At 40.6% G+C, this 12,987-nt stretch overlaps 1 protein-coding gene across 3 annotated transcripts in view; it reads left to right on the top strand.

The window, feature by feature from the left end:
- Positions 1-12,987, top strand: part of gpc6a (glypican 6a) — a 132,124-nt gene that overhangs the window by 91,052 nt on the left and 28,085 nt on the right. For all 3 annotated transcript variants that reach the window (XR_009786747.1, XM_061763513.1, XM_061763498.1), the window contains exon 4: positions 8,682-8,847. Coding sequence is in view for 2 of the 3 variants with exons in the window: in XM_061763513.1 (XP_061619497.1) it covers positions 8,682-8,847 (166 nt within the window). In the remaining variant the exon portion in view is untranslated. The remainder of the gene's footprint in view (positions 1-8,681; positions 8,848-12,987) is intronic.

Raw genomic sequence — 12,987 nt, 5'->3', positions numbered from 1 at the left:
AGAGCTTCGCCTTTCGACTTAGCTCCTTCTTCACCACAACGAACCGATACAAAGTCCGCATCACTGCAGATGCTGCACCGATCCGCCTGTCGATCTCCCGTTCCATTCTTCCCTCACTCGTGAACAAGACCCCAAGATATTTGAACTCCTCCACTTGGGGCAGGATCTCAACCCCAACCCGAAGAGGGTACACCACCCTTTTCCGACTGAGGACCATGGTCTCATATTTGGAGGTGCTTATTTTCATCCCAACCGCTTCGCACGCGGCTGCAAACTGCTCCAGTGAGAGTTGGAGATCACGGCTTGATAAAACCAACAGAACCACATCGTCTGTAAAAAGCAGAGATGCAATCCTGAGGCCACCAAACCGGACACCCTCTACACTTCAGCTGCTCCTAGAAATTCTGTCCATAAACGTTATGAACAGAATAGGTGACAAAAGGCAGCCTTGGCAGAGTCCAACCCTCACTGGAAACGAGTCCGACTGACTGCCGGCAATGCGAACCAAACTCTGACTCCGGTCTTACAGGGACCGAACAGCCCATATTGGTGGGTTCAGTAGCCCATACTTCCGGAGCAACCCCCACAGGACACTGTCAAATGCCTTCTCCAAGTCCACAAAACACATGATCCCCTTGTAGGTGGAATGCACCCTCCGGTCCCCCTTCTTAAAAAGGGGGACCACCACCCCAGTCTGCCAATCCAGAGGCACTGTCCCCAATGTCCATGTGATGTTGCAGAGGCGTGTCAACCAGGACAGCCCCACAACATCCAGAGCCTTTAGGAACTCCGGGTGGATCTCATCCACCCCCTGGGCCTTGCCACCGAGGACCTTTTTAACCACCTCGGTGACATCAACCCCAGAGATAGGACAGCCCGCCTCAGAGATCCCAGATTGTGCTTCCTCATGGGAAGCCGTGTCGGTGGAATGGCTCCAGAGAGCTGCCCCGGGCACCCGCATCTGGGCAAGGAAAAACTAAGTCCATAGTATGTCACCATCATCATCAGGGGTCTTTGGGCAGTGCTTTGTCTGGTCCCTCACCTAGGACCTGTTTGTCATGGGTGAGCCTGCCAGGGGCATAAAACCCCAGACAATTTAGCTCCTAGGATCATTGGGACACACAAACCCTTCCACCACGATAAAGTGACAGCTCAAGGAGGGGTGACGGCTCAAGGATTCCAGCAATATTTAAATCAAAAATCAAGTGTTGTGCAATGTAATTTGCATAAAGTGACATTTTTCACTTCACAGTTCCAGTTTCCTCTTCTAAGGGACTCTATATAACCATGATATACTTTCAATATTTTTTATTATTTATATTGATCATTTATGTTTTTTTATACTTATTTATTATTACATCAATGTGTACATTTTGACAAGAAATAATCATTGTAATTGTGTAGAACTACTGATACTCTGAATGAAACATCACATAAAATCTACATGAAAAATTGGAATAAGTTGCTTTACTTGGTGTTATGTGATGTTCGTGTGAAAACGCACTTTGGTGAGCATAACCAGCTTCCTGAATTTTCTGCACTGGAGCTTTTAAAACTGCAAAAAGTGTCACTTACACGCAAAACAAGTTTACAACCATGTCTGTTCAATTTTCCATGTTTCTTTTGCACAGAATGATATACAAACAATGAGTAGCTGTACATAATTACTTCTTTTGCAATGAAGTCAGAATAGGAGCAATATCGCTCCATAAAATGGGATTGCACTGGGCTCCAACTGAACACTGTCATGGACTCCATTCCTGGATTAAGAGCAGAATCTCTCTGGATTACAGTTTATGATGACCATTAAGAGTTTTATCCTGGGGGTACTTAAAACACAGTCCAGCCACATTAAGACCTGCTCAGAGAAGATTGTGGGGATTTGGACCTTTTGAACGGTTTAAAGTTTGGATATTTAGAGCACTTATCACTTACACTGCATGAGCATGGGAACCAGCCTCATGCCTGGTGTATATTTAGTCATGATGATGATGGAAAGAAGTAGGGTATTTTGTACTGATGGTTTATACTGTAATGCTGATCTCATTACCACAAAATGGCAGAGACTTTAACGGTAAGATTGAAGGCGCGTTCTAATCTTTACATGCATGATATCGTCCATCTTCAATTAAAGTCTGCCATTTTATTGTCTTTGCTGAAACGCAAGAAGTAGAACTATTTACTTTGTGGTAAATGTGAATTTTCTTGTGTCATTTTTCAAGCGCTCTTCCATCTCAGTCTGTATGTTAACATAACATTTTACAAATGTAAGACAAATTGTTGGTCATATTCAGTCAGTACTTATTTAGAATAGAAGCTAATGACATAAATATACCATACAATGTTGTGTGATGCATTTACTATGTAAAATATTTTCTCCCTTATGTGGTACCAGCTCCCAATCTTGGGTCCTGTTTTTTATATCGTTTAACTTCTATAAAGGAGTTTGCATGTTCTCCCTGTGCCTGCGTGGGTTTTCTCTGGGCACTCCGGTTTCTTCCCACATCCCAAAAACATGCATGAATTGGAGACTCTAAATTGCCCGTAGGTGTGAATGTCAGTGCGAATGGTTGTTTGTTTGTATGTGCCCTACGATTGGCTGGCAACCAGTTCAGGGTGTACCCCACCTCCTGCCCGATGATAGCTGGAATAGGCTCCAGCACGCCCGCGACCCTAGTGAGGAGAAGCGGTTCAGAAAATGGATGGATGGAACTTTTATAAAGAGAATAAAACAACACCTTAGTTTTTTCTAAGAAAATAAGATGCACCAATTATCCCACATAGAAAATAAGCATGTTGTTCAATATTACATATACCCCACCTCTTGCACAAAGTACCCCCCTCCCCAGCCAAAGTGAGGATAAGCAGTACAGAAGATGGATGGATGAATCGATGGATGGATGTTTTCAGTCTCAATGCAAACAGAAAAGAGACAATTAACCATTAAAATTATAAAAAGATTCTTAAACTACAGACATCCGTCAAACTGCTATTGTACTTTGAAGTCAAATGCATTTGAAGAACAAAGCAACTTTTTGCAAAAATTCTATAAATACCACCTTCCATGTTGCGTTGAATGTAACAAGCTATATATTGATTTTGTAATGGTGACCTGTCATTTCAACTATGTCTATGTATGTACATACGTGCATACCAAACATTTAAGCAGATCATATTGGATCATGTGAAGAAAAACAACCAAGTGTTTTTTCCTGTATCTATATTGAGTCTTTTTTTTTTAAAGAAATAAACCAGGACACCACACAGCAATGGCGCACATGAAACAATCATTATTGACTGGGATTTGTATCGCCACTCTCCGCCTTTGCGCTATCACATAGATTTCAAATACCTTTAGAGTTTCCCTTCTGCCATTAAAATATTACACATGAGCAACCTATAGAGGTTATTTCACCAAGTTAAATAGTGCAAATTTGAAGACTGAATATTTCTCAAATAAAGCTCTCCACCCACTGATGGAACCGCACACACTTGTCTCTCACCCTCTTGCTCAACGTCTGTGTAGTCCTCTCTCGCTGGCTCAGCACGCTCACAGCTTGCCTGGGATGAGGCCTCGGCCTCAGCGCTGCAATGGCAGATGGCAACCGGCTCAAAAAAAGGTTTGGCACATCATTGGGAAATGTGCTGCAGCAAAGATGCCTCTTTTAATTAAAATATTTTGATCTGTGATGAACTGCAGAATGTTGGAAGAATGACCCACAACATGTGCTTTGAAATACAAAGACATGAAAGTATGATAAAGAAATTGACTATAGACTACAAGATGTGCTTGATTGTGTTTTATTTCTGTATGATACAGACTCACCCTTATTATGTATTGAGCAGGAGGATCTTTAGACCAACCCAGAAACTGGGTAGATTTAAAAAAGAATCATCAATCATTCCTATTCATCTTTCTGTGGCATTGAGTCACATTATCTGACTGTGCCACCAGATCACATGATGATGCTCTCACGACACCTCGATTCAAGCGGAATATCACCACATTTTTGTTCTTAGAGCAGTATGTCAGTAATTATCCGGGATCTTCCTGCAAACAAATGAGACCTGTTTTCCTCTGACATTCAGGATAGGATGCTGGCCTTCCCTCAAGTGGACAGAGAATCCACTTTTATCTGAGAACCACTGATGCAGAGGGACAACAATATAGCCTATGCATGTCATGTAACCACAAGAGATGGTAAATAGCTCATGGTGCAGTGCCACTAACACGAGGCTGGCTTTTAACATGTTTGCGGTTGTCTCGGTAAATTAAAGAAACAGTCCCAACTGCTGCTCTAGACATGCCACATAACATGGTTCATGTCAGGATAAATCAGCAGGGCCCTCCCATCGTGCACGAAAGACAGACAATTGAGCTGACTCGTACAGGTCACAAGGGGGACCACGGTGCTCTTTCATAAAGTCACATCTGCCAACATTATTATTAATATTCTGACAAGACAGCACATATGCATTGATTCGCAGCTGCCTCTATAGAATCTTCTTAGGCTCCATCGTACATTGAAGATGAGGAGTACAGGGAGTCTCAAGTTGAGGAGAGGTGTTTGGTGAAAAAAGAAAGTGCTATGAATAAAACTGCTGGGGTCCCAACCACTCAATACCAGCACCGTAGTACACTATTACAATGGGATTTTTTTTTTTTTATTCTAAAAACACAAAACAAAAATATTTTGTCATGCATTACAGAACTTCACATCTGAAATTAAATTTCTCAAATGGTTTTGCCTGTTGCAAGCCACTGAAGCAATGGTAGTAAATGATGGTCCAAAATCCAACTAACTCATCTGGTCAGTCAAAAATTATTTTATTTTTTTTACAACACTGTGTTAACAACAAGCTACATTTCACAATTATGGAGAAAAAAATTAATTATTATGCAAACTAAACAAATTTTGTTTTAAGGTCTTTCAATAAACAGCTTGGAGTACCAGAATGAACCTTACCTTATGTAACAATAATCACATTTTATGAGAAAATGAGCACATTAATGTAAAGTTGCCTGTCAGGAAATGAAACGGTTAGCTGTGGATTAACATTTCAGCACTTGGACAACATGAACATTAAAAGTATTTGCAGGTAATTGCTCTACCTCATCAACTTTGCATGTTTTGTAATAAACACCAGTTGTTATTTATACATCATTTGTCATACAAATTATGAAACAAAATCATGAAGGCATTTTATTCAACTGTTTTGATTTTGTTTTTGAATCATAGATGAGACCCGTGCATTATTTTCCCGAGTATCTAAACCTCGTTCCAGTCGGTTTTATTTTCTTGCTGTGTTGAAATCTGTGTTGTAAGGAATTACTCTAACATCAGTTCACAGTTCTTTTTCTTTTTTTGCCATATCCAGAAGTGTTTATTGAAAATCAAATTCCTACCGAGATGTTTTGTTAGCCATGTTTGTCTTTGAAGCATGTGGCGATGTGTTTTGCACAATGACAGATCACTCATATTGCTATCGACACTAATGGCTGTGTAATTGAGTGGGGACACCGGGTCAGCAATACAGTCCCACACCCGTGTCCAATCACTGTGAAAGCAATGCGCTCAATGACAAAACTGATGACAGAACGACTGAGGCAAATTCTTGGCATCAGTCTCACTGTCCCACCAGTGTTCCCCTTGATTGGCCTTGGTAGCTTGCAAAGATATTGTCATTTCTCATTTCAGCTGTTCTCTCCCTGAAGGGAGTTCACACCATATGCACATTACAACACCGAGTTGGATAGACAAGATGATATTTCCGAGAGTGTCTTTAACGAGCTGTCTCTCATCTGTCGACTCTTGATATTATGGCACGTCTTTTTATACGGGTTGTGATATAAGGTGAGTTTATTGGGTCATGACTCCTGGCATTATACAGACAGTGTTCAAGATCACGCATTTAAGATTAGATATTTTAATCCTTAATAAAGTATCAATTTGCGGTAGCTCAATAGTTTGACAGCTGAATAGATCATACTGCTTCTTTAAAGCAGAAAGTTGATGAGGATGCAGGCCACTCTCTGCATGCCCCTACTCTCAGGATAGTAACCCACACATACAGTACAGTGCTACTCACACACCATGGAGCGATATCACAGCGCTTTTGCATCAGATGAGTAGATTAGTATGTGCTAATCTTGGACGGGATCTTAGGCATCTTGCTCCCCAGTTCTGCCCCCAACCTGCTGTGATATATTCCATTCACTCAACTCTAAAGATGTGCTAACAAGATTATTATCAGATTACCCTTTATCCGGGGCACGCAGCAAACTGCTAGGCACAGACAAAACAATGACATACAACACTTTATAAGACAACAGTGCCTATAGTGCCCCTCAGAAATGCCGCCGTGTGCAGCAGCACATATTGCACATACCAGAAACAGTCAGTGATTGTAAATGTATGTACTGTATAATGTTTCTTTCTTCTCTAGTGACAAACTTCCTCTGTTGCTTCTTCCTTTGAAATAAAATCCAAATAATTTAATTGCTCACTCAAATACTTTGGTAAAAAGAATGTTGCATGCAAAAGACAAAAATAATTAAGACTAAATTTGGTGTTGAATTTAAGTCATCACACACACTTGAGCAGGGAGCAACACAGCGTCTTAAAAAAATTATATATCTCTCTCCAGTAAATCTCTTTTTGACTTGTTTTTTTTCTCTCACGGATGGGATTCAAACCCTCTGCTAATTAAAATGGAAACATACATTACAAGCAGTGTTTAACAAACCATTAGTTCATATCTGGTAAATGTCTACACTTGACTCTACATAGCATTATAAATACTTTGTCTCCAACAAAGACGGTCTTTAAGATGGCTGCTTTAGGATGTACTGTATTAGATAAAACCGCTTTAATGACTCTCTTCCAAATGGAAAATGCCTGCGTCAAAGCCGAGCATGATGTTTTGCAAGCATGTTAGCTGTGAAATGTCCCTTGTTTGCTACAAATGTCATCCTGTTAATGATACTCCTCGGGTGATATAAACAATTTACAATAACACAAGCAGATGACACAAAGCATTGAAAAATGGCAACAAGCAACCTAGTTCTAATGGCTTTCTTACAAGCCATTGCGTGATGTCTGTGGGTTGCAGATTGCAAATGTCAAAGATGTTCAATTTGATCCTTGCTGCCAGCTGCCAAACGGTGGCAGCAATTGCACTAATAGAGTCCGTGTCACACTGGTTGCCTCTTTTCTGAGCTTCTGTCATCTGCTTGTTTTCCCACACAATAACACACGTTCGGAATGTACCAAATCAAAGACAAACCACAGCGATAACAACAAGACAAGATACAAGTTAGACAGACTCTGATGTCACCAATACTATTATTAAAGTGCACAGTGGTTTCCATTATTCACCATTTCCTGTCACTTTAATCTTTAGTTGTTTTCGTGTCATTGGTTCATGATATGCACCTACAGATTTCTTTCATGATTCCAATAATGATCTAGATAGATAGATAGATAGATAGATAGATAGATAGATAGATAGATAGATAGATAGATAGATAGATAGATAGATAGATAGATAGATAGATAGATAGATAGATAAGCCTTTGAATGTAGGCGGTGGTCTCCATCCTATGACTGCCACTGTTTGATATGTTACCACTCTAACACACAAGCTCTCCAGAGTACGTGCTGGACAAAATCTAAAGTCAAGCATGAATACAGAGGCTGACAGGCCAATTATCAGATGTACTACTGGTTCTGCATCCCACCTCTGAAGGGAAGCAGATGTGAGAATCATGTCACTTTCACTCAACCCATTGCAGTAGCATGCAGAGTCCAATAACAAAAGGCACAGCCTTCACAGAAGATCAAGATGGACACAGTTGAAAACCTCATGTTGTCATGCTGTTTTATCTGGTGCACTTTTACATTTCTATGCTGGGAACATGTGACATACTGTATGTACAGTTTTTAACAAATCTATTGAACCACCACCCAATGTAAGGTTTATGCACCAGCTCCCCTAAATTAACAGCATTCCCAAACTATTTGTGTTTATATTTTTCAAAATGGTAAAATGTTCCGAGGGCAGCACAATGGAATATTGGTTAGCACGTCTGCCTCACAGTCAGAGGCTTTTGGGTTAGAATTTAGGTGAAGGCCCTCCTGTGTGGAGTTTGCATTTTCTCCCCATGCCCTGGTGCGTTTTCTGCGGGTACTCTGGCTTCCTTCGACAACTCAAAAACATGTAGATTAGGTTAAGTGAAGATTCTAAATTGTTTGTTTTGTTAATCGTGAATGGTTGTTTGTCTGTATTTGGCCAGCAAAATACTGGGGACCAGTTTCGGGTGTAACTCGTCTCTCGCCCAAAGAAAGCTAAGATAGGCTCTAGCGCACCCTGAAATCAATTGCTGTTAAACTGTTTAGAAAATGTACGGCTGGATTAAAAACTTCCAGAACTCAGTGAAAATGAAAGAGCCAGCATTAAAGCACTTAATGATGCTGGAGGGTCTCTGGGATAGATAATGGTGCTGGTAGTCTAATAAATTTGCTAAGCACTGTATATTATAAAGAGTAATAATGTCCACAGTTGAAACAGATGACATTTGCCCCAAATTGAATTTGCATGCTTTTGCAGTGATTCTTTGCTTGATAGCCTTCTGTTTGTATTTAATATCTCTTTTTTCTCTATATTTGGTTCATCTGCAGGTGAATGTTGCGCCCGCATGTGTCAGAGCCTTGACTAGGATGCTGTACTGCCCATACTGCCGAAGCATGCCAGGGCTCAAGCCCTGCCAAAACTACTGTCAGAATGTCATGAGAGGCTGTCTCGCAAACCAGGCTGACCTCGATCTTGAATGGAACACTTTTACAGGTAAATAAATGATTAAATCTGGTGACTGTGCATCTGTGTCCTTTGTTTGCATGTGTATCTGTGTGTAAGCAATGTTACTTTTTCATGGCTCAGTCTCGGAATTGTCTCTGTGGGAATTCAGTCGGCTCTGCTCTGGAAGCTTTACAGAGACAAAACTAAAATCGTATTTATTCAGCCATTCCCTCGCTTTTTTCTGTGTGCAACTGTGCAATGGTGATTTCTATTGCAAGGACCCAGCCTGAGTGCTTAAAGCTGGCTGTGGTCCCTGCTGTTCGGGATTGATAAAGGAGAGCAGATCCTAGGCAAACATATTTTCTGTCGAGTTTCCAGCAGAGCTTGGTGAGTAATAGAGCACTGCAGTTAGGCTGTAAGTATCTGCTTGCTGAAAGCCTCACTGTTAAATGCATACAAAGGAGGCACGTTGAATGTTCCCTCTGGATTTTGTACAGGCTAATGCTTTATTTGTCATGTACACCACCGTCACATAGCTGTTTTATTTTTTTTAAATGAGGTGATTTTTAGCGCAAGACATATCAGAGCCCATATGTGTAAACCAAAGTGTGCTTCTAAGCCACTGGCTGATTTTTGACAGGTCTGCGTTCCAAAATGTCTCCAGACTATGTAGCATGTGTTCTCTCTGGTGGCGTGTGTGAAGCGTCAGATTATCACAGGCCCCTGTGTACTGAATGAAATGTCTCTCTACTTTATGACATCTGTTAAAAAGTTAGTGTCTTGTTCACTGGAGAAGAGACAAATGCATGGACGCAATGGGACATTATTCTTGACAGTAATGGGAAAACCGGCTGTTGTGACAGAATCTCAAATGTGTTTAGAGGAAGAAAACCCTTGAGATGTCAATGAAAATGTATTGATTGTAATTGTACCCAAGTTGTTGTTTTTTGTGGGGTTTTTTTCTGTTGTCTTGTTTGATGTGTCCTTTTTGCATTATGAGCAAGAAGGGCAGTGGCCCATCACACTGTGTTAAATTTTATCATTCTGTTATGCGCCAATAATAATTTTTTAGTCAATACAGACTGGTGATTCCATTGCAAAATGACTAATAGTGCTGTAATATTACTGTCATTTTTGTTGTGACTGTTCCTGCTGATTCTTCCCGCCCTATCTCTGCTCTGTGGGACACAGAGGATTGCTCGGCAAAAAGCATACATTTTGCTGAGCAACAAGTGCCCACACAAAAATGTTCTGTGACCAAGAAAAAATTGCAACTGTATAGATCTACATTGATGTGCCTAGCGAGCTGAAACTTTTGTGCAGTTGCAAAGTCTTGGCCTAAACAAGCATTCATACTAATGCAATTGTGAATCACAAATGTCCATTACTCCTTATCATAATTAGTGTTAGAAACCAATTATGTGGCTTGTTTGCAGATAAGCCATTGATTTTTCATCCCAAACAATTATTAATTCCAAAATATTTACTGTATGCATTCAAAAGTTCAAATTATAGTATATTTGTCAAATTATGATTTAAGTCTCAGATCATACCTTTACAAAGAAACTTTTGAAAGCATACATGAAATAGCTGAGAAAATCCATCCAGAATGACCTTTGATTCTAAGGTAATTCTGGATGTCTTCTTTTTTTTTTTGTATGCATTATCCTTTGCCAAAAATCTTGGATGAACTTACTAAGAAAATTGCAAAAATGATTGATCTGCCTTTCAAAATCCACTTCTAAATGCATCACAGGTCATCTCTCAGCGCAAGAGTATACTGTATAGATCATCATGTGTAGACAATCTGGATCGTGGCCAATTTAAATCATCACTTGGACCACATTTTTCTTCACAGGCTCTTAATGACATATATCTGTGGACTTTGTTTATGCTGAAATGTTATTGTCACAGGGAACTGCAGTAGAAAAGAGAGGCAAGTCTTTTGTTTATTTTTTTTATTATTATTTTGTTACTGCTTTTACGTCGACAGATCGTAACACATAATTTTTTTCATTAAATATATTTCCCAAGGTGCTATTGACATGACAATTTTACTAGATGTTGGGAGTATTGCATACATACAAAAAAAAGTGGAACAAATAAACTCAGAAATTAAGGTGTGTGTAATATTGTGAAATGACACAGGGAAAAAGTATTGAACACGCCAATTGGTATTTATTTAATACTTTGTACAAAACCCTTTGTTTCCAATGACAGCTTCAAAGGCGCCTCCTGTATGGAGAAACTAGTCGCATGCATTGCTCTGGTGTGATTTTGGCCCATTCCTCCACACAAGCAGTCTTCAAATCTTGAAGGTTCCGTGGGCTTCTTTTATGGACCTTGCAGTTCAGTTCTTTCCAAAGATTTTCAATTGGATTCATGTCAGGTGATTGGCTGGGCCCTTCTAGCAGCTTTATTTTTTTTTTCTTCGAAACATATTGAGAGTTTCCTTGGTAGTATGTTTTGGATCATCATCATCCTGAAATGTCCACCCTAGTTTAATTTTCATCATCCTCGTAGATGGCAGCAGATTTTTGTCAACAATGTGTCAGTAGATTTGCCCATTTATCCTTCCTTCAATAATGTGAAGCTTACCAGTACAATTTTCTGAAAAGCATCCCCACACGTCCGAACTTCACTGTTGGTATGGTGTTTATAGGGTGATGTGCCATTTCTCATCCAAACGTGGAGTGCAGTATGGCATCCAAACATTTCTATTTTGCTCTCATCTGACCCGACTATATTCTCCCAGTATTTAACTGGCTTGTCCAAATGTTGTTCAGCAAACTTTAAACAAGGTTTGCCATAATTTTTTTCAGCAATGGTGTCTTTTGTGGTGAGCGTGCCTACAGGCCATGGCAGCGGAGTACATTACTCACTGTTTTCCATGTGACAACAGTACCTGCTAATTCCAAGTCTTTTTGAAGCTCTCCACAGGTGGTCCTTGTCTCTTAGACAACTCTTCTGATTATTATTTGCACTCCTCTGTCAAAAATCTTGCGAGGAGCACCTGATCGATGCAAATTTATTGTGGTATGATTGGCTTTCCACTTACGTATTATGGCCCCAACTGTGCTCACTGGAACATTCAGAAGCTTAGATATGCGCCTGTAACCAATGCCATTGTTATGTTTTGCAACAATTAGCTTGTTCTTGAGACAGCTCACTGCTCTTACCCATCATGAGATGTGTCTTGACTCACACCTTGGCAATGAGACCTTTTTGTAGGCCATCAATTAGGACTAAACCAGCTGATATTCATATTATGCCACTTGCATGGGTGCGTGGGAGTGGTTTTCTAAGAGAGAAGGACCAAAAAGTATAAATAGGAAAGCACACATAACATAGGATCAATAAGTACACTTTACAAAGCAAATCTTTCAAAACATTATTAAGCCAGCACATTCAAGTAACCATTCAACATAGCACTTCCAGTTGTCTCTCTTTTTTGCACCACTTCTGGGAGAGTGACGCCCACTAACTTGACCAACTCGGTGCCACACGGTGCAAATCACACAAATTAGACACCTCAAACAACATTATACATATGCATAGAAAATTAACATTAAGGCACTTCAATTATAAAGATTAATATATGTACTTTGTGTCCGGCACGGTGACCGACTGGTTAGCACATCTGCCTCACAGTTCTGAGGACCGAGGTTCAAATCCCGACCCCACCTGTGTGGAGTTTGCATGTTCTCCCCATGCCTGCATGGGTTTTCTCCGGGTACTCCGATTTCCTCCCACACCCCCCCCAAAAAAAACATATGTGGTAGGTTGATTGAAGACTCCAAATTGCCCGTAGGTGTGAATATGAGTGAGAGTGGTTCTTTGTTTGTATGTGCCCTGTGATTGGCTGGCGACCAGTTCAGGGTGTACCGCACCTCTCCCCCGAAGATAGCTGGGATAGGCTCCAGCACGCCCGTGACCTGAGTGAGGATAACCGGTACAGAAAATGGATGGATGGACTTTGTGGCCATTTCTATTAATTTCTTTTTCTTTTGCATCTTCTTTGTCTCGTGGCCGACGCCGGCCCTCCGGTCCGTCTGGCCACCGGGGAAATCCTCAGTTTCCCCGTCCGCCAGTCTGCGCCTGCTGGCTGGCACAAATAAGCAATGTTGTTCAGTATGTTAGTAATTATGTATAGTACATCTGGTGCAATTTCAATGTCAGGTTATTTTG

The sequence above is a fragment of the Phyllopteryx taeniolatus genome, chromosome 2 (assembly GCF_024500385.1).
Source record: "Phyllopteryx taeniolatus isolate TA_2022b chromosome 2, UOR_Ptae_1.2, whole genome shotgun sequence".
NCBI lineage: Eukaryota > Metazoa > Chordata > Actinopteri > Syngnathiformes > Syngnathidae > Phyllopteryx > Phyllopteryx taeniolatus.
The sequence above is the reverse complement of the archived record's forward strand: the minus strand, read 5'-3'. Positions and strand labels throughout refer to the sequence as shown.